Source organism: Ictidomys tridecemlineatus, chromosome 2 (genome assembly GCF_052094955.1).
Source record: "Ictidomys tridecemlineatus isolate mIctTri1 chromosome 2, mIctTri1.hap1, whole genome shotgun sequence".
NCBI lineage: Eukaryota > Metazoa > Chordata > Mammalia > Rodentia > Sciuridae > Ictidomys > Ictidomys tridecemlineatus.
In genome coordinates this window covers 60,637,550-60,663,241 of record NC_135478.1, presented here as the reverse complement: position 1 = coordinate 60,663,241, position 25,692 = coordinate 60,637,550, and the positions used below count along the sequence as shown (strand labels likewise).

At 32.9% G+C, this 25,692-nt stretch overlaps 1 protein-coding gene across 2 annotated transcripts in view; it reads right to left on the bottom strand.

The window, feature by feature from the left end:
• The window catches only part of LOC144375101 (semaphorin-3A-like), a 268,754-nt gene that overhangs the window by 176,876 nt on the left and 66,186 nt on the right, over nt 1-25,692 (bottom strand). For both annotated transcript variants that reach the window (XM_078038659.1, XM_078038658.1), the window contains one exon: nt 22,585-22,704. In XM_078038659.1, the coding sequence (XP_077894785.1) occupies nt 22,585-22,704 (120 nt within the window). The remainder of the gene's footprint in view (nt 1-22,584; nt 22,705-25,692) is intronic.

Here is a 25,692-nt window from a genome sequence, read left to right as displayed (position 1 = left end):
CAATTTTGTTATAATTTTCTATTTCTTTATTTTCATTTTTCTTTATTTTTTTTAAAGAGAGAAAGAAGAGAGAGAGAATTTTTAATATTTATTTTTCAGTTTTTGGTGGACACAACATCTTTATTTTATTTTTTTATGTGGTGCTGAAGATTGAACCCTGCGCCCCGCACATGCCAGGCGAGCGCATTACCACTTGAGCCACATCCCCAGCCTCTCTTTAGTTTCTTTTAAGTCTCTAAAACTTATTCATTTATGTAATTTATTTATACAACAATAGTTTTAAAATGATCAAAAAATTAGGCAATGAGTACCTGGTTATTACTTCTGTTGTCTCTGAAAGTATTGCACATGTTTTGAATAGATGATCAAATAGTTATTAGACAAATTATATTTAAAGTTTATTTTAAATTACAAAATTAGCCCATGTAATGAAAATTTATCCATAACAAAACTATGTTCAACTAATGAATTATAATTTGGTAGATACTGTTTTATAAACTTTCATTTAGAAACCTTTGAAAACATGAAGGAGTTCAGGGAATTGAGAATAAACAAAAATTTAAGTGAAGTCACTTATAGCATGATCTGATTATTCCAGTTCTCCAGAACATAAATCATAAAATAATTCCCTAAGCTTATTTTGTTTAAAATTCCTCAGAGCTAATTTGGAATAACAAGTATTTGGGAGCAAAATCCATTTGGTATATTAAATGACTACCAATATAAATGCTGATACTCTGATGTTCTCAAAAGTCTTCCTAAAAGAGGCAAAACACTTTAGAGAGCTGCTTGTTTTGTGGTTTTCAAAACTCAAAAGAACATTTTTGGAATTTGAGCCTAGTCTCTTGTCAATTAAATTTATGCTTCTGGATATGGAGGTATTAGAGAGCTAGCTCCTCTTTACTTGACAAATTTTGCTGAGTCCAAGCTACTCCCTATAAAAGAAAAATGGAAACTTTAGACCATTTTACAGTTGTTGAATAAAAAGATAACAATATCCATTTGCTTAGATATTCTGATACATCAAGGTGCCTGAACTTGAGCAAAATAAAAAAGTGTATGTGTGTGTGTGTGTGTGTGTGTGTGTGTGTGTGTGATCACAACAGTAGGTATATTATTTTTTGTCTTTATAGATATGGTTAGAAAGGGATTCCTCTCAAAGACCATCCATTATTCTGAAAAATTATGTGAACTGTGCTATATGCTGTTATATATTGTCAAAGCTAATGGCATGGGGAGAAAAGGTACAGAACACTGAAACCTGAAAATGCCTATGTAATGGATACTGTACCTACTCATGTGGGTTTCTCAAGGGATGTTAATAATCAAGGATAAGGATGTGTCAATATTAGTAAGGGAGGATGCTACATTTGGAATGAGATATTTTTTGGCTAACTGCATCAATGGTTGCATTGAAGTTTAGGAGAAGCAAAGGGAGGATGAGAGGGGGTGTCATAGGAAATGAGAACATAGATGTAGGAGGATATCATGTTACACAGAGCTTTGAAACTGACCATAAAATCTTAGACACTGCTCTGGGAGAAAAAAAGTAACTGGTGGGCTGAGATGAGGGCAGTGAGTGAACACAGATGGAAATGGAAAACTGCGGCAAGACCAGGGATGGAGAAAATATGATAAATTGAGGGATATCCTGGATTGTGTGTTAATCTTTAAACTGTAGCACAAATGTGAATTCTGAAATTCAGATTTCTAATTGCAGGTAAAAATAATCATTAACCTTGAGCAGGGAATAAACAATTAGAAAATATGGAATAAATTTGTTGAACTAGTTATGTGATAAAGTTAATTTCATTTTAAACACTTCTCATTTTACTCTAAGTTTTTTGTATCCTCCTTAACTTTCCACAGTAAATGAAGGTGTCATTCGCTGTTAATGCTTTGTATCCTCTGAACCTTTTTAAAAATGAAGGAGGCAAAGTGGAAAAGATGCATATGGATGGATTGTCAGGGAGAAAAGACTCTTTGTTAGTCAGAAGCTTAGACAAGTCCACTTTTTAGAAAGAGGAATGTACAACTAAGCCATAAATGTGTGGTCAACCTCAACTGCTTACCTTCCATATAGATTTTGGTTTTGCTGTTGTTGGCATATTATCATTATTTTAGCTCCCAAAGATATGCAACCACAGGGGCTCAGGGAAGGGGCCAGACTAATGCTGTTTTTTTTTTTTTTTTTCTGCTTTCCCTACCCCTCTGGCTATTATGAACTCTGTGGTTGCTCTGTGTGATAATTTTGCAGAAGTAGAATATGCACATGGAAGACATGAAGGCTGCTGCTGTTGATGTGGCCACCACAATCACTACTGCTGCTGTCAGCCTTTGCCAGCATGTTCCCCAGTGCTCACATTAAATCACAGCAGTGCAAACAGAACAGAGGGAAGTGCCAGGTCTTTGCTGGACAAGATTATAGTCTGTGGAGTCAGCACACCTCTGTTGGAGGCCAGGAACTGAGGCTTTGGAGTTGTACAGTTGTGAATTTAACCTCCCTAGCACCTAAGGGTGTTTTCTCCTAGGTGATAAACAATATACTAACTCTTTGATTTTATTTTATTCTGGTTACTTTTCCTATTGCAACTATTAGCCTCACAAATGATATATGAGGAAAATATAATTTTCTTCATTTTACAGTGAAGGTGACTGCTTATACCTCAGGAGGTACAACTGGTAATTAACAGATCTGAAATTTGCAATAATTATATACATGGCCAAGGTATTATAATAGAAGACAGTGGGCTTAACTGTTCAAGTTGCTGCTACATGAAACGTGTGATTTTTAAAATTCATGGCAAAAATAAAGAGGTGGTTTGTGTTCTCAGAAAATACTCTGGGAACAAGGACCTATTATGTCTAATCTTAATATGCCACAAATTGTCTTAACTTGTTTCTTCATATGCTCAAACTGATAACCAGGAGCCTGTGTAACAAATGATAGACTTGAGAAGCAAAGATAAGTCCTGGTGTTTTGAAGGGATTAATTGGGAAAGATATTTCAGACCCATAAAGATAAATTTAGCAGGTTGCACAATTTGTTTTTCCTGATGAACTATCCTCTCTCAAATTTGATCCCTTTCACAGCCAGAATTCACATATAAGTTATTCTGTTTGTCACCGTTCCTCAATTAGGCCTTCCACAGGAACATTTTATTTTAAATTCCATTTCCACTTTTCTACTTAAAGGGTACAGGAAAACACCAATGGTTCTTCCTTCAACTCCCCTGGAGTTCTTCCAAGGCTTTTGTTTTGTTTTGTTTTGTTTTGCTTTTTGGGGGGCGGGTATTCTCATTGAATATGGAAATTATGAATGCCTATTTCTAGGTATAGTGTTCTGTTTTTTCCTTTATTCTATTTGTTCTTCTTATCTCTATTTTATTTTCTCCATTTCCTTTAATATCCCTTCTTTTTTCTACATCTGTATTCTCCTAGCTTCAATAAAAGTATCTTTACTAATATTGAGTCTGGCTCTCTACCGTCTCATTTCTTTTTAAATGTTTAAATTCTCACTCAGAAGTGAAGTCACCACTCTCATTAACACCACTACTTCTTTTTCCCTTTTACCTAAAGTCTTGCCTAATTGACACCTTGCCTACATGTTCCTTCTCCATCCTGACCTCAACAAAATGGAATTCAAGCACTGCACTCCTGCTATGCAATGCGGTGATCCTGTTATCAACATAGTTCTCAAATAATGATGCTCCAAATCCTATCAATAAAATCATCATTATTTGGCACCACCATGTCTAAAACACACCTTTGGCTTTTCTGCTTTATTTATTCTTTACTATCAATATCAAATAAATCTCTAGTCCTTCTGCAAAGGAATTTTTCTGTTTTTTTCTTAATCTGCCTTTGCCATTTGACTATGTAGACTAGATTTGTGCTAAACTTCCTAGCCAATATCTTTGACTCTTTATTCCTTTTCACCCAATCACACTTTATCACATACTCCACTAGTATTTACAAACTCCAGTTTCCATCATGTTGATTTTCCTACTTGATAACTTTTTCCTCTTTTTTTTTTTTTTTTTTTCAGTACTGGGGAATGAACCCAGAGGCTTGGGCATGCCAGGCAAGAGCTCTACCACTGAGCTACATCCCATAATTATTATTTTGAGACAGGGTCTTGTTAAATTGCTAAGACTGCTCTTGAACTTGCAATCCTCCTTCTTCAGCCTCCAGTGTAGCTGGGATTATGGTTGTATACCATCATGCCTATCTCTTTTTTCATATACAAAAATTTCTTTTGAGATTTTTCATAATTTAGTCTAATCCTAACTGTCCAACTTCTTTTCTTCCATTTACAGTAGACAAAATATTTGACTTAGAAGAGTTTCTTTACTAAGCAAAAATGCTAGTAGATTCACTATTAATTTCATGTCTTTCTTTCTTTGAGGTTTTAATGTAAGTTTATTGTTCTCCTATAAATCCATAATGTTGGTTTCACCCAAAATCATCATAAAAAGTTGTCAATAAGATGTTTATTGCCAGTTTTGTTCTTAAGAAACTCTAAGTATTCCTGTCTCATACAATTCAATTTTATTTACCATTATCATAATGCAGCATAAATGGTATTCTTTGTGTATGTATGTTGGTTAATTGTGAATACATTTTGACACACATTTAAAGACCATGAGAAATTGTCATTTGATTGTAAAATAGGACATATTTAAAAAAATGATATAAAATGCACAATTCTATTCTTTTGTAATTTTCCCCCTTCCAGGCTGACAAGATAAACCCACCATAATATGAAATACTCATTTGAGAATTTAAAAATATACGGTGCAATTTGATCTAATTGACACTTAACTCATCCTTTGCTAGAGGACACATTGTTGTTCTGAATCTTCTTCTCTGTTAATATTTTTTCCCTTCAGGATTTTAAACAACAGGTGAGGCCTTTTTTTTTTTTTTTTTTCAAACAGCAAAGTTACTTTTTTAACTTTTTAGAGCTTAGGATAGGATAAGAGCAAAAACACATTGAAGTACTAATCCTCCTAAGACCCAATGGTGATGCAATTTGGAGCTGTTAGGAAAAAGAATTCCATTTAGTACAAAAGTATATGTTAAGCACTCATCTCAAGCTTTGCAGCCTGTTTTCAGAGAACTAGTATCAAATACTTCCCTTTAGTTAGGAAGAAAACCTTAAGATCTCAGTTCAGCATCATGTTCTATTTGGCATTCCACTTATAAGAGAAAATACACTTTGACATATGTTATACATGTTGATATTAATTATAACTGGTACACATTTTGTAATTTTTAAAATTAGTGAAGTCATCATTAAATGCAATTGTTTCAATAGGAGTAAGTTTTTCAACTTCACGGGTACAAATCTATAAAATCTGTCAATTTTTCATATTTTGACAAATGCCACATTGCAAATATTATTTCACATATTTAAAAAGACAATGTTGAAATTATGGATTATAGTGCAATGGTAGGTTTCAAGATACCATTTAATACTCTGTAGATTTCAATTGCTTGGTGAAAATGATATATATATATCTAAACCATATATAGCTATACTCTGATTTTAAATTGCATCAACAACAAATAAAAATGTACTCCCTCCCTTAAAGTAGTTATTATCCTTTCGTTTGGTAAATTCATTATAGGGTTCATTTTGCAAAACTGAGTTCTTCTTTTTTAATGATACAATTCAAAAGATGTGTGTGTGTATATACATATGTATGTATACATTTGGCTTATATATGCATATATTTATACACATACACAAACAATTCATTGGTAACATAGAGTGTATTTACCTTGATTTGTTAACTGTAAATGAAGACTTTTGTGTAATCTAAATTTTAAAAAAGTTATGAAATGTGCTGGTGATGTAATATTCATTTTTGAATTTGAAATATTAAATACATATGTAGAAACTAAAGTAAGACATAATGAAAATTCATTCTTAGGAAAACATATTTGAAAAAAGCATTATTTATTAAACCATGAAAGAGTCAAAGTTAGTCTGTCTTTTATTAAACAAAAACTAGAAATTATTTTTGAGAAGATTTGAAAGTCTGAAGTTTGATGCCATCTATTCTCTGAATAACAAAATATTATGCAAGATTATTTTCAATTTTTTATGCTGCAGTAGAGGCATAAGTGCATGTGGCTCCTAGATTTGAAGTTTAGTTTGGAAATAAGATTGTAAGAACTTAAAAGGAAAACCATGGAATTCAGGGACTAAGTAAGTCAGTTTGAATATGTTATAGGGAAGATAAATGTGTGTTTTTAATGAAAATATAAGGATTTAAAAATCAGAGAACTAATGCATGCTGAATCATGAAATACTCTCCTTTCTACTTCTAAAATGTGTAACCTTCATTATTTTCTCCTTAAAGGATAGAAAGGGAAAACAATGTTTGCAGATGATTTGCCTAAATACCTGTGACAACAGCCTCCAACTTGGCAAGCATGTTGTTTCTTTAAGGAGGAAAGATTCAGCTCAAATGTGAAGACAAGAAAAGCTGCATTAACAATGCAAGATGTAATCAAAGCTTATACTTCTAAGTATAAGGAAGGAAAACAAGTTCAAGTGGGATGAAATGAATGTTTAAATTTTTTCTCTTAAAACCAAAATATTTTTTTTTAAACTGAAGCTTTTAAAGTTGTAATAACTATACTGATATGGATGATCATATTATTTACTGAAATTAAAAATATTTTCAAGCATCTAAATTGTATAAGACACCATTCTGTAGAAAATGGCTTGGATTGGTAGAATACATCTTTACACATAATATTTTACATTTCATATCTAACCTAAAAAGCAAACTTCAAACTAAAACAGCATATACCTTGTCAGCAAAAGAGCTGGGTTGGGAATGTGAGGGAGGAATTAGAATGAGAAATCTCAGTGTTGCAATTCAGAATCTGTTTAGCAGAGTGCTTTACTGGATTATAAGCATTTGATTACAATATCCCTTTTAGGTAAAATGATATAATTAAATCTCAATCTAATACTGTGGTTAATCTAAAGTGGTTTCTTGAAACTCAGTCAGGCTTAGATAAAACTGCTTTACTTTCACTCCATTTGTTTAGGCAATGAATTCTTGCTTTTGTAAATATGAATATCCAGATAAAGTAATGACTTATTAATAAGTAGTGAATGAAGAGCTTAAACAGAGACATTTTGATTGTGTTTGTTTTTCCAACTTACTAAGCTCTATAGAATTCTAAGATGCTTTATTTAGAATGTAAAGCAATGAGTTATGAACAAATAGAATTCTTTGATATTAGAGCATCTTTTTCTAATGGACACACAGGTTGCATTTTTTAAATTAATCTGTACATTTTCCCATTACTCTGCTACAATTCTGAACTCTAGTTAACTCATGATCTGGTCTCTGAGAGTGTTAGTGAATTAATGTTTTCCACATGCCAAATACATGTTGTTAATAAGCAGACCAAAAAAAAAAATGGTGGAGGTGGGTTGGGGTTGTGGGTGGCATTTAAAGAGAGTCAAGGGAAACTTGCTTCCTTTCAAATTGAAATACCTGATTGTTAAGTGGCTTGTGTCATCTCTTGCCAATTGGAATGCCTATGGGGGGAAGATAAAAGGCAATTCTTTGACCAAAATAAAAATTTCCTTTATCCTCAGAGAGCTTTAATTTGAAACTCAAACAATGGAGCATAGTTTTCTTGAAAGCTACCTTTAGTTATTACCTATTGAATATCAGTATGTACGTCCACTACCTTTGCCTTCTGCTGGCCTCCTTTGCCCTCTCACCTTACAATGCCCACTTTCCTAAACTTCAAAAAATTTGCTTCTGAACATCACATCATTTTTGTAATTTATTGCTTCCTATGTGTTAGTTTTCAGGAATAAAATGTACATTTTACTGTAAACATGCTGTATTTTCTTCATTGTGGAAAGTGAGGGAGAAGACCCCCAATATCTTTGTGTCCTACCTTATTCAGAATATTAAAATCTAAGAAGAAAGAGCTTGTTATTTGAAAAAAAAAAAAAGAGAAAAAGAATTAAGAGATATAATTATTATGTGATAAAGTCTATTGTTAGCATGTTGATTTTACCAAAATGGATTTTGATATATGTTCCTCCTTCCCTCCCTTCTTTCCCCTTTTCTCTCTTTCCTATTTAAAATTATGAGTGTATATAGTCTCCATTTCCTTCCTGCCCTGCTACATAAGACTTTACAGCAAAATAATTTTCAATTACACATTCATGTAAATGTTACTATGAAAAGAGTCATGTAAATGTTACTATGAAAAGAGTCTATTTAGGTTGTATGCGTATGAGAGATAATGCAGTAATGTTAACCAAAGCATAAAAATATTGACATTTATCATAATTATTTGTTAATAGTCATAAATTATTCATGACATAAAAGTCATGATATATGTCAAATATGGAAAATTACTTGTATTATAATATAGAAATCTCATGTTTTCTTTTTTTTAGAAAGACCTGCTAGTGTTTACCTAAGAGTTCAAACTAGATAGGATTTTATTTCATGTCTCATTTCAATTTTCACTTTGTGGAGAAAAAAAATCTAAGAGGAATAAGCTCTTGAGAAATGAAGAAATGATTTTCAATAGTTTAGGGAGTTTATGCAATGTGAATCCTATCATAAATATCCCTCCTATTTCAGACATAGTCTCTAAATTTTATTACAGCACTTAGCAGAATATGTGTATTTATTGTTGATCTCCACATTTGTGTTGCTATTAAAGTATGTATAATAATTGCATTATTATACAATAAAAAAGAAGTCAAAGAAACTTGCTCTGAGGAAGTAATGCATGAGTCAAGATCATGCATTTATTAAAGCAAATACATAGGATAGATATGCCCAGCTAACAGAAATAATAAGTACAAGGACCTACAAGAATAGAGACTGGGAATGCCAAGGAACCTAAAGAAAAGAAAGAACTCCCAGTTGTTAGGAGAGGAAAGTGAGTGGTCTATACAAGGATGCAGAGGGAGGAGGGACCAAGACAAAAAGGCAGATTTCTTTAATTACTAGGATGAAAAGGAGGCAAGGGAATGCTTTAGACAAGGTAATAGTGTATCCTTTGTTTTTTTAGATGATTGCTCTGGCTTTGGTGTGGAGACCTGACTAGATAGGGCAAGTGGAAGCAGGGAGGAATTAAGGAGTGGAGGGAGTATTTTTTCATCAAGTGAAACCATATGTTTTGGTGACCTTTAAGCCTCTGGTCTGGTACTCAGCAGAAGACTCCACTTAGTCTATTATATGCAGGCACCACCTCAGAGGCAAATGTCTCTCTTTTATATTTCCCAAGTATTTTCTCACTACATCTGAGATCATGAATTCTTGCTATTTCTTGCCCATGTTGCACTGTCTCTGACCTTAAACATGGCTTGCTTTCCTGAACTTAAATAGCTTTCTTTTTATCTTACTATTATTTTTAAAGAAATTATGGCCAATTCAAGGTTAAGTCTCTAATGTCATTAATTTACCCATTGGAATTCCAGAACATCATGCATATAATGATGGTCTTGTGCCCATGAAAAATGCCACACGCACACAAGCATGTCATCCACCAGACAGAAGACTGGGAGCTGCTGCTCTTATATTCAGAATCCTAGAAAGTATTAAATTACATGAGAGTGGAATCTATTCTTTAACAGTACAATATGACATCAATTATAAAAAATAAAAACCCACCATCAGCAAAAACACACTTTAGGATACCAAAATTCACAAACTTGAAATTACTATCAAATTCACAAAGTATCCATGCAATATTTTTGCATTGAGTATTTGTAATAGTTGAAAATATATTTGTATATATATTTGTATATAATGCACTATATAATAGAATACATATATGTATATAATATAATCCCAATGAATACATTTGTAGAAAACCCACTAATAGTTTTTAAGTACTTTAAATATAGATCAAACTGCTTTAATTTTAATTTCTTCTTCCTAAGTCAAACATTATCTCTTTGGACTATTGTGATAAGTGATGATGAATAATTTTGTATCTGAATTTTATCTTTTTATTTTTCTTTTTTATGCTCTATGTCAACACTCAGCTAGTCTCCACCTTGTTCATTAAACATTTTTACTAACAGATGGTGCTTTATTTTTCTCCTTTTTCCTCTTTCATGTTATCCATGGGCGATCAAAGCATTTAGTCATTCCTGTCCATTGTATGCAGAAGTGTGGGAGTGAAATGTTGCATGATTCTTGTGTTTGGGTTGCTTCTCTAATGTTTTCAAATATTTTCTTTAATAATATTTGATATGCGCTGACTGCTTTAACAAATACAAATCATCTTAAATCCAGCTACTTTTATGAGAATAAAAGATATTAAAACAAATTTTATCTACTTTGTAGAGGCAGTCAACTTATTTCCAATAAATAAATGTTATTTTTGTGAAATAATCATGAAAACTTTCCTCTGAAATTACATGATATGGCTTATAATCACAAAATATATGCCCAGAGAAATAAAAGTTAAAAAAACCTGTATTTTAACAATAATTACCTAATGTTACTCACAGAAATATATTTTATTTTAAAAAAAAAACATAAGCAGCTTGAAGCCTATAGGTAATTGTGGCTTTCCTTTTCTTTTATGCATTTGGCAGTGAAAGCAAAGCAATGAACTATAATAAAAAATGCACTGAGTTAGTTGTTGAGAGAACTTAAATCCAGTTTCGCCACTAAGCACCCATGGATTTCAGAACACTAGTTAATCAAACTGAGTTTAAAATTTCTTTATTCTAATGTGAAAAATAGAAATTAGAGGAACTGTAGGGTAGCTATTTGCTATAATATCTTTTAAAATATGTTTTTAAGCAAGAATTTCATGGAGGTTGTAGACACCATTTATCACTGGACATATAATTTTATTAAAGGAAGATATTAGATATTGCTGAACTTTATTTTCAATATAGTAATGAACTGAAAACATTGGGACTATTTAAAATTTTTCCACTTAACTTTTCATATTAAAAATTTCCAGATAAATGTATATTTTTAACACAAGTATCATGCTTTTCATTTTGTTTTGAGATTATTTAAAAATTTCAGATCTTGATAGAAAGTAGAACAGAAACTGGGATGAAATTTGTTATAATTTATGTGGCAAAAACATCATTTAATGTTATCTTTTTACCTCACCTGAAATTGGTTTTTCAATCAAGAGGTTGGAAAACAAAGATTGTGCCTGTTAAAATTTATAAACAAGGTTCTTCAGCTCACAACTAGTTTGCTGGATGTTTGTAAGTTAAAAATGGCAATATTTTGCTCACTACCCACATAACCTTTCCTATTCCTCTGTCTGGTAAGGCTTTATATCTTTCTGGAAAAGAAAAGAGTTTTACATATGCCTAAGATACTGTGAAATTTTAGCATTAATTTAAAAATGTTTCCATATTACTCTTAGTGAAACTGTGACATGGTGACAAGGTGGTAACTAACATTGCTATCTAGCATAACATTATTCAAAGAGTGAGTATTTCTTCTTCAAATCTACATTTGTCCCCAAGATTTAGGCCAACAGAGGGCAAGTAAATGTGGGACACTAAACATTCATTCTTTCCAGGTTAAGCAATTTAAATATGAGGTAAGCTAGCTATTAAATGCCAACAAAATATAAATCAAAAGAAGAAAAAAAAAAGCCAGGGTAAAAGCACTGGAAAGGAGCTTGAACCCTGGCATGTATACAAAACCCCATCTGCATCTTTCAGACTTTTAGCCTTTGTATAAAGCTTTGTGATAATCTCAAGTGAGGTAACTGGCTGCAATAGAAGGTAGCCTGTACTTCTTTATCAGTAACCTATCTTCTTAAGTGTGCATGCTTAGTGTGCATCAGATAAGTATTTTTTAGCAAGAGACAAATACTAAGGGATGAAAATGTTGAAGAGACCAATTTAATGCCATTTCAGTGGCAGCAAAAGTCACACAATGAGTCAATGGCAGACCTGTGAATTGATTTTAGATCCCATTAGATTTCCATTTTAGCCACTCAGCAATTCCTGAGATTACTTTCAGTGACCAAAGATGCACAATTGAATTAGAATGGCAGACTGAAAAATAAAAATAAAATAAAAATGGAAAGTAGTCATTATATATGGTTTGATTTCTGACAATTTGAAATGGTGTTATTGGCTGCCTGTAAATGTTCAAATTACAAAGCTATGCTCAGGTAGTAGTACAAAATTTTCTATTACTTATTTCAAAGGATGTTAAATGACCATTATATAATCGCAAAATATGTAAAGATGAAGGTGTATGGTATTCAACATTTTAGACAATGATCAAAGGATCATTCTTTACAGAAGTATATATTTCTCCAAATACACTTGTCCTACCTGGAATTTTTAAAGATCCATAAATTTGAAATTGAGTGAAATGTAGCTTTGTTTTCCAAACATGGTAATATTTCAACATCTTTTTCAGTAGAAAAGCTAGATAAATTCATTTTCGTTGAGTACAATGGAATAATGAATATGTCTATTATTATGTAATAATACAGATGCCATATGAAATTCAGTATTTTCTGTTTTTAAAACAATCTAGAATTTGCTAATTTATGGCAATTTTCCTAGCATATACTGTTGCAAAGGTTTTTCTGTCATTGAAATATGACATGATCAAAATATTAGGAGAAAAATAAATGCATTATTGTTAAACTTACTTTGAACAAGTGTTGGAAAATCTTTTTTTTATATTTAAGGGCTCTATTTTAAGTATACTTTTATTAATTCTACAAAACCTATTTTTTACCTCTTTGGTAGAAAAATAATTACAATTCACTTTATAAAGTGTATTACCATTCTATCAAGTGTCTGAGTGGAAGTTAAGGGTAGATTAACAGGGTTTTGGTTATCTTTGCTCAATCTCCAGGTTATCAATGAAAAGAATTAGTAGTAACAGATGTGGCTGTTTCTGTGGGATATCTTAGCACTTGTTTTATTGAAACAGCATTTACTGGTTATATTATTATCATAATCTTTTAAAGGACTCCATTGTCATCGGCATTGAATTTTACCAAGTTGACATGTAATGTCACATTTTCAGCACAAAGAATTAAATGCTATTTTCAAGAAGGTCCTTGATTATGCAAGTTTTGATGAATTTAACTTAAAATTCAATGTTTTGAGATTGTTTAGACTTGAATATTAATAAACACATGGTACAACATAATCCCAGTTGGGTGTAATATTTTTGTCATTAGAAAGACCATATGTTATGATGGTGATAAGAACAGATTTACTAGCTATGTATTGATAGGTAACTTCTTGAACCTTTCAGAACCTTCATTTCTACAAATGAAGAGTGAAGATAATATTTAGATCACAGAGCTGTGATAAAGAAATTATATAATGTTGAGAAAGTCATCAAATATGTTAACAATGATAGCCACAATTACTTACAAACATAATAACCACTATGATAAGAAGTAGTCATAGCAAAAGAGCAATTAGACAGAACAACCAAGGATAAGCTATAAATATCATTTTCATGAAATTTAACATACTTAATAGAAGCTGAAATGTAGTAATGCATTACAAATAGCATAGCTTTGTGGTTTTTGACAATAAAATTACTATTTGTAAACAGTGTATATTAAATTTTATTCTTTTCTGTTTAGTTTTTCTTGTGTGGGGGATTTTTAATAAAAGTGCTTTTGAATTGCTTTCTCATCTGACTTATACAAAATAGGTTTCTCTGAATTTATAAGTTTAGAGAAACTACCTTTTGTGCTATAGTATGGGTAAGAAATTCACATAACTTTACACTTAATAACTTAATGTTTATGTACAAAATAAATGCTGCTTGTTTGTAGGCTCAGGAGTAAAAATTTTGCTAGAGCCACAACAAACTACAAAACATGTTTGCCTAATTATCATAAAAGAATTGGAAGCCCATATTTTCCACTGGAAAGTTTAAACTGTTTCATCTGCTATAGTTTATTTAATAGTTATGAAATCTGAATGTGACTTTGATATCTTGTTGTTTCTTTTTTTTAAAATTAGCATTTTACCCTGTATCTTTCACTCAATCTCAATCTAGGGTCTCATTATGCCACTACCAAATTCAGCCACAGTCTCAAATTGGATATACCTAGATACTTATTTGTTTTCTTCCCATATTTACACCAGAAGTATGTTTCAAAACTAATCATGGTAATAGTGGTAGTCTCTTGCTTAAAACTTACATAGCTCTTGACTAGCTTTCCTAATTCAACTTGTTCTCAACTTTGCACAGTCTCATCTCTTTTATAAAGCATCATACTAAATGCACATTGGGTTATCTACATTTGTTCATTTATAGTCAATGGAGTCAAATGCACCTTACTTACTTAGACAATGCTATATCTTTATGACTTCTTACAAGTTCATGTGTTTGCTTTCATGACAAGGTTATTAGATCTCCCAAGGTTACTTTCTTCCTATAAGAAGCATAAGGGCTTTAAGGAGATCTCATGAAGATATTTTCTTTGTCCTATTCATTGCTCCCATAGTCTTACTTATCTTCCACATCCATCAATTCTTCATCTATTTTTCTAAACCCAGTTGAATGGGACAGACTTTATTCCCTTCATCAAGTGATCCTTTATTATTTACTCATCACCTTGTTCACATTAGATAGGTGAGCTGGGTGCAGTGGTACACACCTGTAATCCCATTGGCTCAGGAGGCAAGTTCAAGGCCAGCCTCAGCAATTTAGTGAGCTCCTTTTCTCAAAATGAAAAATAAAAAGGAGTGGCAAAAACATCCTTGGGTTCAATTCCCAGTACCAAATAAATAAATAAATAAACAAATAAAGTAAGTATGTGTTACGTATATTTGAGATGTAATACAGGAAAAAATGCTTGACTTAATCTCCTAAATCAGAATTCATCTTTATTTTTTTTCCTCTCCTACTGCAGGCTGTTGGTATTGCCTTTGAAGATGCAGGTTTTGGACTTGGACATTAACCATTGAATACAATGATTACCTCAGGTTCATTTCAGAGGAGTCTGGAAATCTTAGTTTTCTTATTAGTAAAATGAAATGCCTTACCAGATTTTATGACAATTCAGTGAAATAGTGCATTCAAAGCAGATACTACAGGACATACATTAATTGCCCAAGAAATATTACTTGTTAGAAGCATAATTCTTGTGATTGCTGATGCTTGTAGTTAAATTTTTCTGTGCTATGTGAGCTCTTTAAGGGAAGACATTTGTGTTTGTATTCCTCATCATTAATCTTAGCATTTTGCTTAGAAAAATTGCCTCTGTTTTTATTAAAGACAATTTTATTTTTTGAATTATTTACTTGAATACAATTGCTTCCAAGGTCACTTGGATGCTGGTTATAACACTTGAACATAATTGTAGCTTCAAATTTGAAGAAACCTAGATAAACATGTTATTTCTCAATACTCTGTCAAATGTATTTAATAAATAAAAATCTATCCCAGAAGGTCTGCTTTGCTCGTTATGTCCTTCCTTTTTACCTCACTGCTATTCTCATTGCCACATGCTGATTTTCCTCCCCAATCTCTGCTATTTCTTCTTCCCCAGATCTCCAGCTGTCCAAGCTGGCTCACAGTGCAAGACTAAGCTTTAGTCTCACCTCCCCTTCAAGGTTATAACTGACTAATCTGACTGCTCTTCCATGGTACTCCATGATCTCTTTTTTGTCTCTATATTCCTTTTGCATTTATAGACAATGCAGTCAAATGCACCTTAGTTACTTAGACAAAGCTATATCTTTATGACTTCTTACAAGTCCATGTGTTTGCTTTCATGACAAGGTTATTAATTAGATCCACAAGGTTAGTTCCTTCCTTTGCATAAGGGCTTTAAGGAGATCTCATGAAGACAAAGCTGTTTGATACAAAGTTATGACATCAAACTCACCTTTTCAATATTCTAGACAAATAATAATTTTTTCCCTTTTCCCTTGGAAATAAGGGCACTTTTCACACATTTGTACACTAGGGAATGGCAACTGAAAGCATGCAGTTTGGAACTTTGACCATAAAATTTTCTGAAAAATTATTACCATTTTAAAAATCACTGTGCAATTGTAGAATATGGTTTTCTCTCCTCACCCTCTTGAAGTTCAAATGTGCAATATATTGGACTACACATCTGTTATTTTTAACTTCTAGAGCTCATTAAGTTTTTGAGACAATGATGTTTTAATATGGGGGTAAAACTAAAAGATATTAAATTTCTTACACAAATGCTAAGGTAGACTTGATGACTGCCAATCATTCTGCACTGTAGCCTTCATTTACCTTCTTAGACCAGGATTTTCTGTAAAGTAGCCACTAGACACATGAGGCTATTGAGTTCTTGCAATTACTTGTCTGAACTAAATTGAGCTATAAGTAAACAATATATACTGAATTTCTAAAGAAGTACAAACCAATGTAAATGTTATTAACAGTATACTGAAATGATATTTTGAATATATTAAATTAAGTAAAATATATTATTAAAATTAATTTTATCTGCTTATGTATTAGAAAAATAAAAATTATATAAATCTCTTGCATTATATTACTATTAGATAGAAGAGTTCCAGAAAACCCTAATGTACAATATGGAGTAAGCAACATAAAGTGAAGAACCTTCAAACAAGGGTGCTAGTCCAAGCCCGAGCCCTAATAAACTAAGTGACTTTATGTTAATGAAGTCAACTCAATTAGAGATGCTAACATATGGTAAGAGTATCATTGCATGACAATGAAGGTTAACTTCTTCTCTATTTGTCTATCCTGAAAGAGTTTGTTAACTTATTTCTATAAATCAGGGTAGGGTAATGCTTCCATCATGAAATATATGTTCTATTTATTTTTGCAGCCCCCTAGTTAACTGGCTCTAGCTTTGGAAGACAGTGATAGATGTACTGTAAATGGATGAGACATTTCTAGAGAAAAAGCAGTGCTAAAATCATGCAGACCACATGTGCCCAGTCTGAAGCAGCTGAGAACCATGAGGACTCATGGACAGAGGCTATTAAACTAGGGCAAAGGTAATGTCCTCTGTGAGGAACATAAGGAAGGAGTTTACACTATCTTAAAAACCACAGCTAAGTGACTTCCTGGTGTGTTGTCAGGGTAACCTTATTTTGTATATTTTCTAACAGAAATTTTGTAAAATTACAAAGCAAAGTTATGCTCTTCATGCTTAAAATTAAGTACCAACAAAATTAGAAAACAAATGCTATTAAAATTAGCAATAGAGCACCATGTGACAATGATGTTGCTGTGTATCCTGAAAAATAAACATGTATTTGCAATGTCAACATGGTTCTCCTGCCCAGAAACTTGTCAGAGGAACTGTCAGTTCTATCTTTACCTGTGACCTGGGATAATTTAATTCTTTCACTTTTTTCTCTTTCAACTACAGCAAAATCTCCTTCATAAGTTACACTCTATGTTTCCAATTAACTATTAGAATTCTGAACTCTAAATATTGTCAGTGAGATTACAAATATTGTCAAGAAGATAAAAATTTTAAATAAGAGTATGAGGGATATTGGTTTGGAGTTATTTTCTTTATCTACCTATTCATCTATCTATCTATCTATTTTTACCACTTTTGAATTCCTTTTTTTAAAATCTAGTTTTGTTTCTAATCATAACTTAGGGTCCCTTACTTCTTAACTTGATAACTAGTTTTATTAATTTTAAAGAAATAGTCTTATTGACAATATTTAAAGTTCAGAATTCTAAGTTAATTGGAAAAAAAATGTTGAGTAAGTTCTCTTTGAATTCATGATCTGTGGAGCTTTGTCTCAAAGACAAACAGCAGGTCATTTAAAAATATAACTTGAAATATAAATGATAGCATTGTTTACTATACATAGAAACTTACTCAGGTCAATCTTATATCATGATTCAAGTATTCAACTGATTAGGAAAGAAAAACCTAAACATCATAGAACAGTTAGCCTTTACTACATTTGTGAAATGTAATGCACTGCACTAAGTTTCACTAGTGCAAATGAGGGATACCTTGCCTCCGGTGGAGATGATGAACAGCTAAGATGGAATTGCCTAGGACTACTGATTTTTGTCCCCCAGGTTAGCTTACTACAAAGAAAATATGGAAGCCAGTGTATGACCTAAGAAAGCTGTAAAGGTACCCAAAAGCAATTCCTCATTATTTTACAAACATATTTGAATTTTTCTATGTTAATATCTCTTCTTGGAAATAAATTTCTGCTCCACTGGACTGAATAACATAATAAATTGAGAGAGGCAATTTTCCAGAAGGGGTTAGATTATGTGAATCAGTTAGTTGATAGAACACTCCCTAATACTTAAATAGCATTCTGGCCTAAGGGATTGTTACTAAGAACATTTGATTCAAAGTTTCACATAAGAACAAATTCCTATTTTGGGTAGAAAGGAAAACTGGACAAACTATTTCAGTTTATATATAGATATATTGGTTGTCATTGTGGAAATGACCTTAGAGATAGCCATTAAGCCTCATTGCGTTTCTTAATGTCCCTTTGGTTCTGACATAAATTGAGATCATGACATTATGAGAGTATTTATAGAGTTAATACTTTCCAGCTCTCATCTGGGTCCATCTTTCTTTGGATTTCCTGCCAGTACATAGAAGAGGCCCATTTGGAATTTGAGAAAACATCCAGAGACTTCTTCGAAAAGCTATACTCTTCTTAAATTCATGCTTTTTTTATTAACAGATGTAAATTTGAAGGGAAATACCATATACTATAAGCCATTTGGGAATAGTCTGCCTCTTAAGGATGACTTACAATTTTCATTTGAATGGCATAGATGCTGAGAGCTTCAGCTCAAAGCTCATCTGTGCTCTAGTTCTGAATTATTCCTTCCGTGAACTCTGTATGCATTTTATGATAAACACACACATGTGTACGAAGTATGTGACCTCATTGACAGTTATCTGCAATGTCAAGTGCTATTGGCAGATACCCAAGAATTGATTGACACATATCTCACAGAACTGGAGTTAATTAATATGTCTACCAACTCCCAAATGTACCACAGGAAACAGAAAATCTGTTTAATACAGCAATCAATGACATACTCCGTGTGGTCAAAAGGCATTCACTATACAAGACAAGATTTTGGAATACACTTTAAGAATGTATGTATTGTTACTAACATGCTAGAGATAGTAAAATAGAACTACTTTTACAGCTAGAAGACTAAACTTGGAGGTATTTTGTAATTGTTTATCATTAAAACACAAATGTTAATTTCTCCTATAAGATCCAAAGCTATTAAATGATGTCAAGAATCTTGATTTGTTTCAAAAAGATGTCTTTCCTATGTAGCATTCTGCCATGCAGAATGTTAAGTCTATAGTGTTATTTTCTAACAAAGAGGTTTCAGCTAGCTTGGGAACTCAGTGTAAGACAGTGTTAGAAAAGAAACTGCAAAGAAAAAAATTGAATGTTAAAATGTTGATGAAAGTCTTGATAAAAGCAAAAACCAAAATGTCTTTTTGCTCCTAAAATTGTTTGAATTATATAAAGACTGGACCAAATTTTAAAAAGGAAATCATATTTCATTATTTCATATGGCATGGGGCAGGTATCAGCAGAGTATCCATTCAGTTTTTAAACTAGAATTTAGAAGGCATGTCCTTTATTTCTGAAAACTCCCTTTTGTAAATAAGAGTTAGGATATTCAAACTTCATGAGCTTTTACAAACTCTCTTCTAAGAATCTCAGCCTTGCTCCTGATAGCTATTTTATTTCTTACTTTTGCAAGCTTTCCATTACTGTCATTCTTTTTCTAACAGTGTAATATATACATTGTATCCTTTTCTCAACTTCAAAAACAGCATAATTGTTTAAAGTCAAGGGTAGTATTTTAAGTACTTGTGTAGATCAATTTAAAGCAGATTGTCTCATAAGGCAGTTTAAGCATTGAAAATTGAATTTGATGTAGTCTAGACAAGATATCTTGATAATATCTTTTCCAGAATTTCCTAGATTGCCTGTCTAGACTTCTCCAAATTCCCCAGGTAATTGCATAATCATCTTCCTACTGACCTCCTAAGCAGTCTGGAACAGTATTTCCCATTTTATTGTATTCATGCAAATCAGAATCACTGTGCTTCTGAAGGGGGATCTTTCTCAAAGGCTCTGGGTTTTAGAGTTTTGAGAAAATACTTGAACCCCAATCTCCCATCTCAGAGGAGCTCAGATATAAGCTTTGTTTACTTATTGTTTTCAAGGGAGGAGATCCCAGGTAAATGGTCTGTACCTCTTCATTCACCCACTGGCCCACACCCATAAGACAGCAATGGACAGTTGAGGAGTTGAAAAGGAAATAGTCTGTCAATGCCATTAAATTGCAAATTCCGAAAAACAAATATTATGGGAAAAATGACAAAAATGCTGTGACATTTTATTGTAAATTATCATTGAGACTGTGTAAGCCTCAAATTTTAAAAAGGGGGAAATTAAGACAAGTACAGAATCACCCAGCCATAGAGGGACCATGGTGCCCTAAATTACAACCGCAGACAAAGTGAGGGACATTTAAGAAGTAAGATGAGAATTATTAGCAAGAAAAACAGCAATAGCTTTCAGCCTGAGATGTAAATTTATATTTTCTAATATTTATTGCCCCTTTTCCACAGCCTCTACCTATTGAACAATGTTTAACTTTCACAACAAGTAAGGGGACCATTTAGCATGACAGCTTTCTAGATGAGAAACATAGATGCAATGAAAAGAAACATCTTGCTGCAGATCAAGCAGTTAGTACTGAATTCAGGATGCACAAAAGCCCTGCAGTCTGAGGCCAGAGGACAGGCTTTCAACAATAAGGGGATTAGAGTTTCTGCAGCAGAAAACATCAAGGAGTCACACCCTGCTAGGAGGGTCAGAAGGCAGTTAGAGGCAATAAGCCAATCTCTCATTTAAAAGTCATGGATACTAAGGATCAAAAAGGTTTTGTTTAATTATTTTGCATATTGTGAGCCAGAGTTTTGTAGAGATTAAATGATTTCTTCAGCGCTCCATAGCTAGTAGCCTGATGTGACACCAGTATCCAAGTCTTTCCCAATAATCTGTACAAGGAACTTAAGAGTTCCTGATTCCATTGCCATCAGGTAATCATGTACTTCACAATTTTTGACAGGTGTTAAAAATAAATAAATAAAAGGAAGAAAAGAGCAATTTAATGTGAACGGGGTTCTATAGAGCTATCACCACAATACAGAAAAAATGGGACAACCACCCTGGGCCCAAGTTTTAGGACACCTGAATGATTATTAAGAAATAGCTTAGAAGGTAGCAAAGAGAGCCTGATTTAATCAGAAGGTATATATAAAAAAAAAAATAAATAAGTGTATAATGTCTCCAGGGCCACATTCCTGAACGCATTGCTAATTTCATCAACATGAAACAAGCAAGTTAAATAGAACTTCCTTTCCTTAAAAATTAGTCTTTATTTAAAATTTTTAGCTAGGACAGTGAAGAAGGGAGGAAGGATGCATTTGGTTGAATAGGCTGCTAGAGGGCCATGGCTTACACTAGTGAGTACTTGTGAAAGTGTCTTATTCTTCCCAGACTCATTGGAAAACAAATATTCAATTGTGTTAGTCCAGAAAACACAATCTGTAAGGTGCCTTTGTATACAAAGAAAACACAATGCAAACTATCAATTTCTAATTTTTTTGAAACCAAAGAGCACCTGAAGACACCTCAAGAAAATTTAGAGAAAGAGATCCAGTGTGTAAGTTAAAATGAACTATAAATTAGATCTTAGATTTAGGATTCCAGAAATATTCTGTGAACGAATTCTTTATTGGTTGAGTTTTCCTGAATTCCAATTTGGAAGAAAATTCTGTCAAATATGATTATCTTACCACATGAACACATTTGTTCTTCTTAAGAATTAGTGCCAAAATTTATTAAAAGGTTTATAATTGAAAGCAACGGATAACCTCAATTTACAAACTGCTTTCAACATTTAGCAATGTTTTGTCAAATGTACTTTTTACTTATATTTACCTATGATTTCCTCGATAAATTTTTCCAAACATCTTTTAGAAGCAGTGGACAAAGAAACATTTTTTTTTTCTTTTTCATACCAAAATAATAAACCAAAATATAAAAATATTTAGTTGAGCAAGAATACCAGTGTGAATAGTTTGGGCCAAACATGAGATCAGATCATTGTGCACATGTAAGGCATCATTTCTCAATCTCTGGACAGAAGAAAACAACTGGGTGGCAGACACTTCTGGCTGAGGATGGAAATGGAAGGGAGAGCTGGCAATATACAAAGGAAGGAGAAAGCAGTACATATTCAGCCTGCTGACATCTGCTACACATGCAAAATGGATTGGACTCTGTAATCCAGGGTGAAAACAAATGCTTTCTTCCATCCTTCCTCCTTTTCCAGAGTTATTGTTGAGTGATGGTCTTGTTCTTTTTGTATTCACAGATTAAAATTAATAAAAGCCTCTGAATTTGAAGTAGGTACCACCGAATAGTGAACCAGAAGCCAATTAAGCTGAAGAAATGAGTGATGAAGCATTTAAATAGGAAAGGGTCACAGACTAACACCATTTTGTAAAAGCCAGTTTTACCTCAGGATGATGTCCAATTTCAATATAGGTGCAAATTGGATGAAAAGCCCCCGTTCCACAGGCATACAAGTGAGTCTGATTATAAGCCTTAAGGACCTTGATGAAATTAGCACATTCTTTCTGTAAGACAAAAGGAAAACCAGTGAGTTCTAGCAGTCAGCATGCCTGAGGTATCCTCCTGAGTGCTAGGCATGCTAGAACAGATTTTTTTTTTTTTTCTGCAGCCATTTGACAAACCCTTTTAGGGATTATTTATTATTCATTTGTTTTGCTCATATTATTACATGCATTGAAATTATAGAATTTCTTTCTTTTTATGGGGACAAATATGACCTTCTATAAATCTTTTATTAAAACTATTTATAATTTATTTATATTATAGTGGAATAGAAGTTTTAGATAACCAATATTCACAGGTGACTTTTCCAGAAGCAAGAACAGCAAATTATTTAAACAATCAGTTACATAAATACAATGATGGTTAAAATTTCCTTGCAAAAATATTAGCTTTGAGTTTAATTTTAGAAAAAGAAAAAAAAACAGATAAAATGGCCTATTAAATATGCAGTATATACACAATTAGTAATACATTTTGAAAGTTTTCAAATGAGTACTCATATGTTAAATAATTTTTAAAAATTCATTGAAAAAAATCATTTTTATTGACCATTGCTATACTTTGGATATGAGGTATACCCCCAAAGCGCCGCCTATATGAATGAAGGAATATTCAGGGATGATTGATTAGAATATGGGTGCTATAATCTGATCAGTCCATCCTAGTTTGAACTGGGTGGTAACTGGAGCAGGTGAAGTGTGGTTGGAGGAGGTGGGTCACTGAAGCATGCCCTGAAGGGTGCGTCTTGGGCTGACTCCACCCCACTTCCTGGCCAGGTAAACTGAGCAGCTTCCCTTGGCTGCACCCTTCCGTCATTATGCTCCACCTCACCTCAGGTCCTGAGCAGTGGAACCAGCAGAGCATAGACTGAACCTTTGGAATTGTGAGCCAAAATAAATATTTCCTGTTCTAAGTTGTTCTTGTCAGATATTTCTGTCACAGTGATGAAAAGCTGACTAATGCAATCATAAACTTTCTTAGTTTTGTCTATAAACATTTGAAATTAAGAAGCAAATATGTACTATAAAAGCAGATAAAATTCCTACAGACATGGCATAAACAAGGCTGGTGAGCATAATAAAGCACTGGATCTGCCCTTGCATTTCTAAGTGTGCCTCACCTCCAAAGTCATTCTGTTATGACCTGTGACTATTCAAGTGCAAGCTCATAGGGCATTTGAACTTAGTTGGAGTTTATAAGAGAGGTGTTTAATAGTGTGAGTACATTTCCATGTGCCATCTGTATTCTGTATTTGAAGGTTATGATTTTGGTTTTACTTCTTTTGGCCTCACAAAAGAAGGAGCAGACAGTGAAATTTGAACACAATGAAGGACTTTAAATTCAAGGAATTGTGGTCTATTGCTGACTTTTCTATTAAGATATGATGCCCTTTGAATATATTCCTAGAGATGAATTAGGTTGACTCACAGTAAAATATCAGAATTCCAAGTTATGGCTCCTTGTATTTTCTTAATATATGATGACAAGGTTGGAGTTAACTAGAATAAATATGTAACTTCTTCCATTGTTTGATAAATAGATTACTGAACCTTTCTTTTTTATGGTAAGGCATTACAACATACAACATTGTGCTCTGAAATCAGCTGATTTTGCAAGTTGTTCTGTAACAGGAAAAATTCCCTCCCTTAAAGGGTTTCAGCATCTCCTTTATTCACTTTGAATAGGGTACTTCCTAGGTAAAACTGTGAAACAAATAAAACCTAACTTCTGCTACTCTTGGCAACAAACTCTTCGTTCTATAACTGTTTTCCTCCTTCCCCAAAAAGGACAGGGCATGAATGCTTAGACAGAGGAAATAGCTTTTGGAAGGGAAAGATCTGATAAACTCATTTACAAATGAGGCATTCATGAGTCTTAACCAAAAGATGTATTTGTACACTAAAATATTCAGTCATTTGCAAAGAAGCCATTTTCAGGCAGATTTTAATTTGAAAATGTGTAGGTGGCCACACATTCTGCTGTTACATATAGACAACCATTTCTTACTGTGGGCTCAATATTATAGTATTTAAGATGATAAATAATGAGTTCCAGCACCATATGTTGAAACCAAGATATTGGCTATGTAGATGTTGGTAAGCAAATGCATCTTCTAATAAATAATAGTGGCAAACCCAGATGGATGTCTTGTTCATTTTAGAAAAAAAGAACAAAAAACAGGATTTCAGTTCTCCTACCATACCTGTAAACACATGTATGCGATTTGATTCACAAACCCAAATAATCAATGTCCATCAATAACCCCTCAGTGCCTCCTACAATTTTAAGAATAGATCTAAGGACTCTATAACAAAAAAAGGGGAAATGTTCTTTGTGCAAATACTGGTGAACACAAAGGAAGGCTTATGCCACCTCTGCAACTGTTACAAATGGTAATATCATAGATTTTATGGGCTTTCTATTTCTTATAGATGATATAGCTAATTAGCAAAAGATTATCTTTTCAAGGAAACTAGCAGATTATAATTAATATAAGAAAAAATTCTCAAAAGTTCTTGAGAGCCACAGAATTGGACCACACTGAATATCAAAATTCCGGTTTGTTCTCTATTAACTGTTAAAAAAGCACCTCTACACTAGGACAACTATTCTTCTACAGAGCTGCTGGAATGAAATCAATCACGGGACCATAGCTGTGAAACCTGGCAAAGAGTTCTACAGAGAATGCTGATAACCACAGTCTATCTGTGTTACAAAGCAACTAGACCCACCCTGTTGGCCTAAGGACTGGAGCAGTTTCCTTCATTTCCCAACAGACCTCTCCCATTAGCAGCAAGTTGTAAGGTTGCCATGCCTGGGGGCAACCTCAATAGTAATTTGAAAGTGAAGGTTGATGTGGCTAGAATGGGGAGAATTTTTGAGGGGAAGCTTGAGGGGAAAAGATGATTGAAAGGAAAAAAAGAAATGGAAGGAAATACTTTCAAAACTGATTAAATATAGCCAAGAAAAGAATCATCAGCAACAGTGGA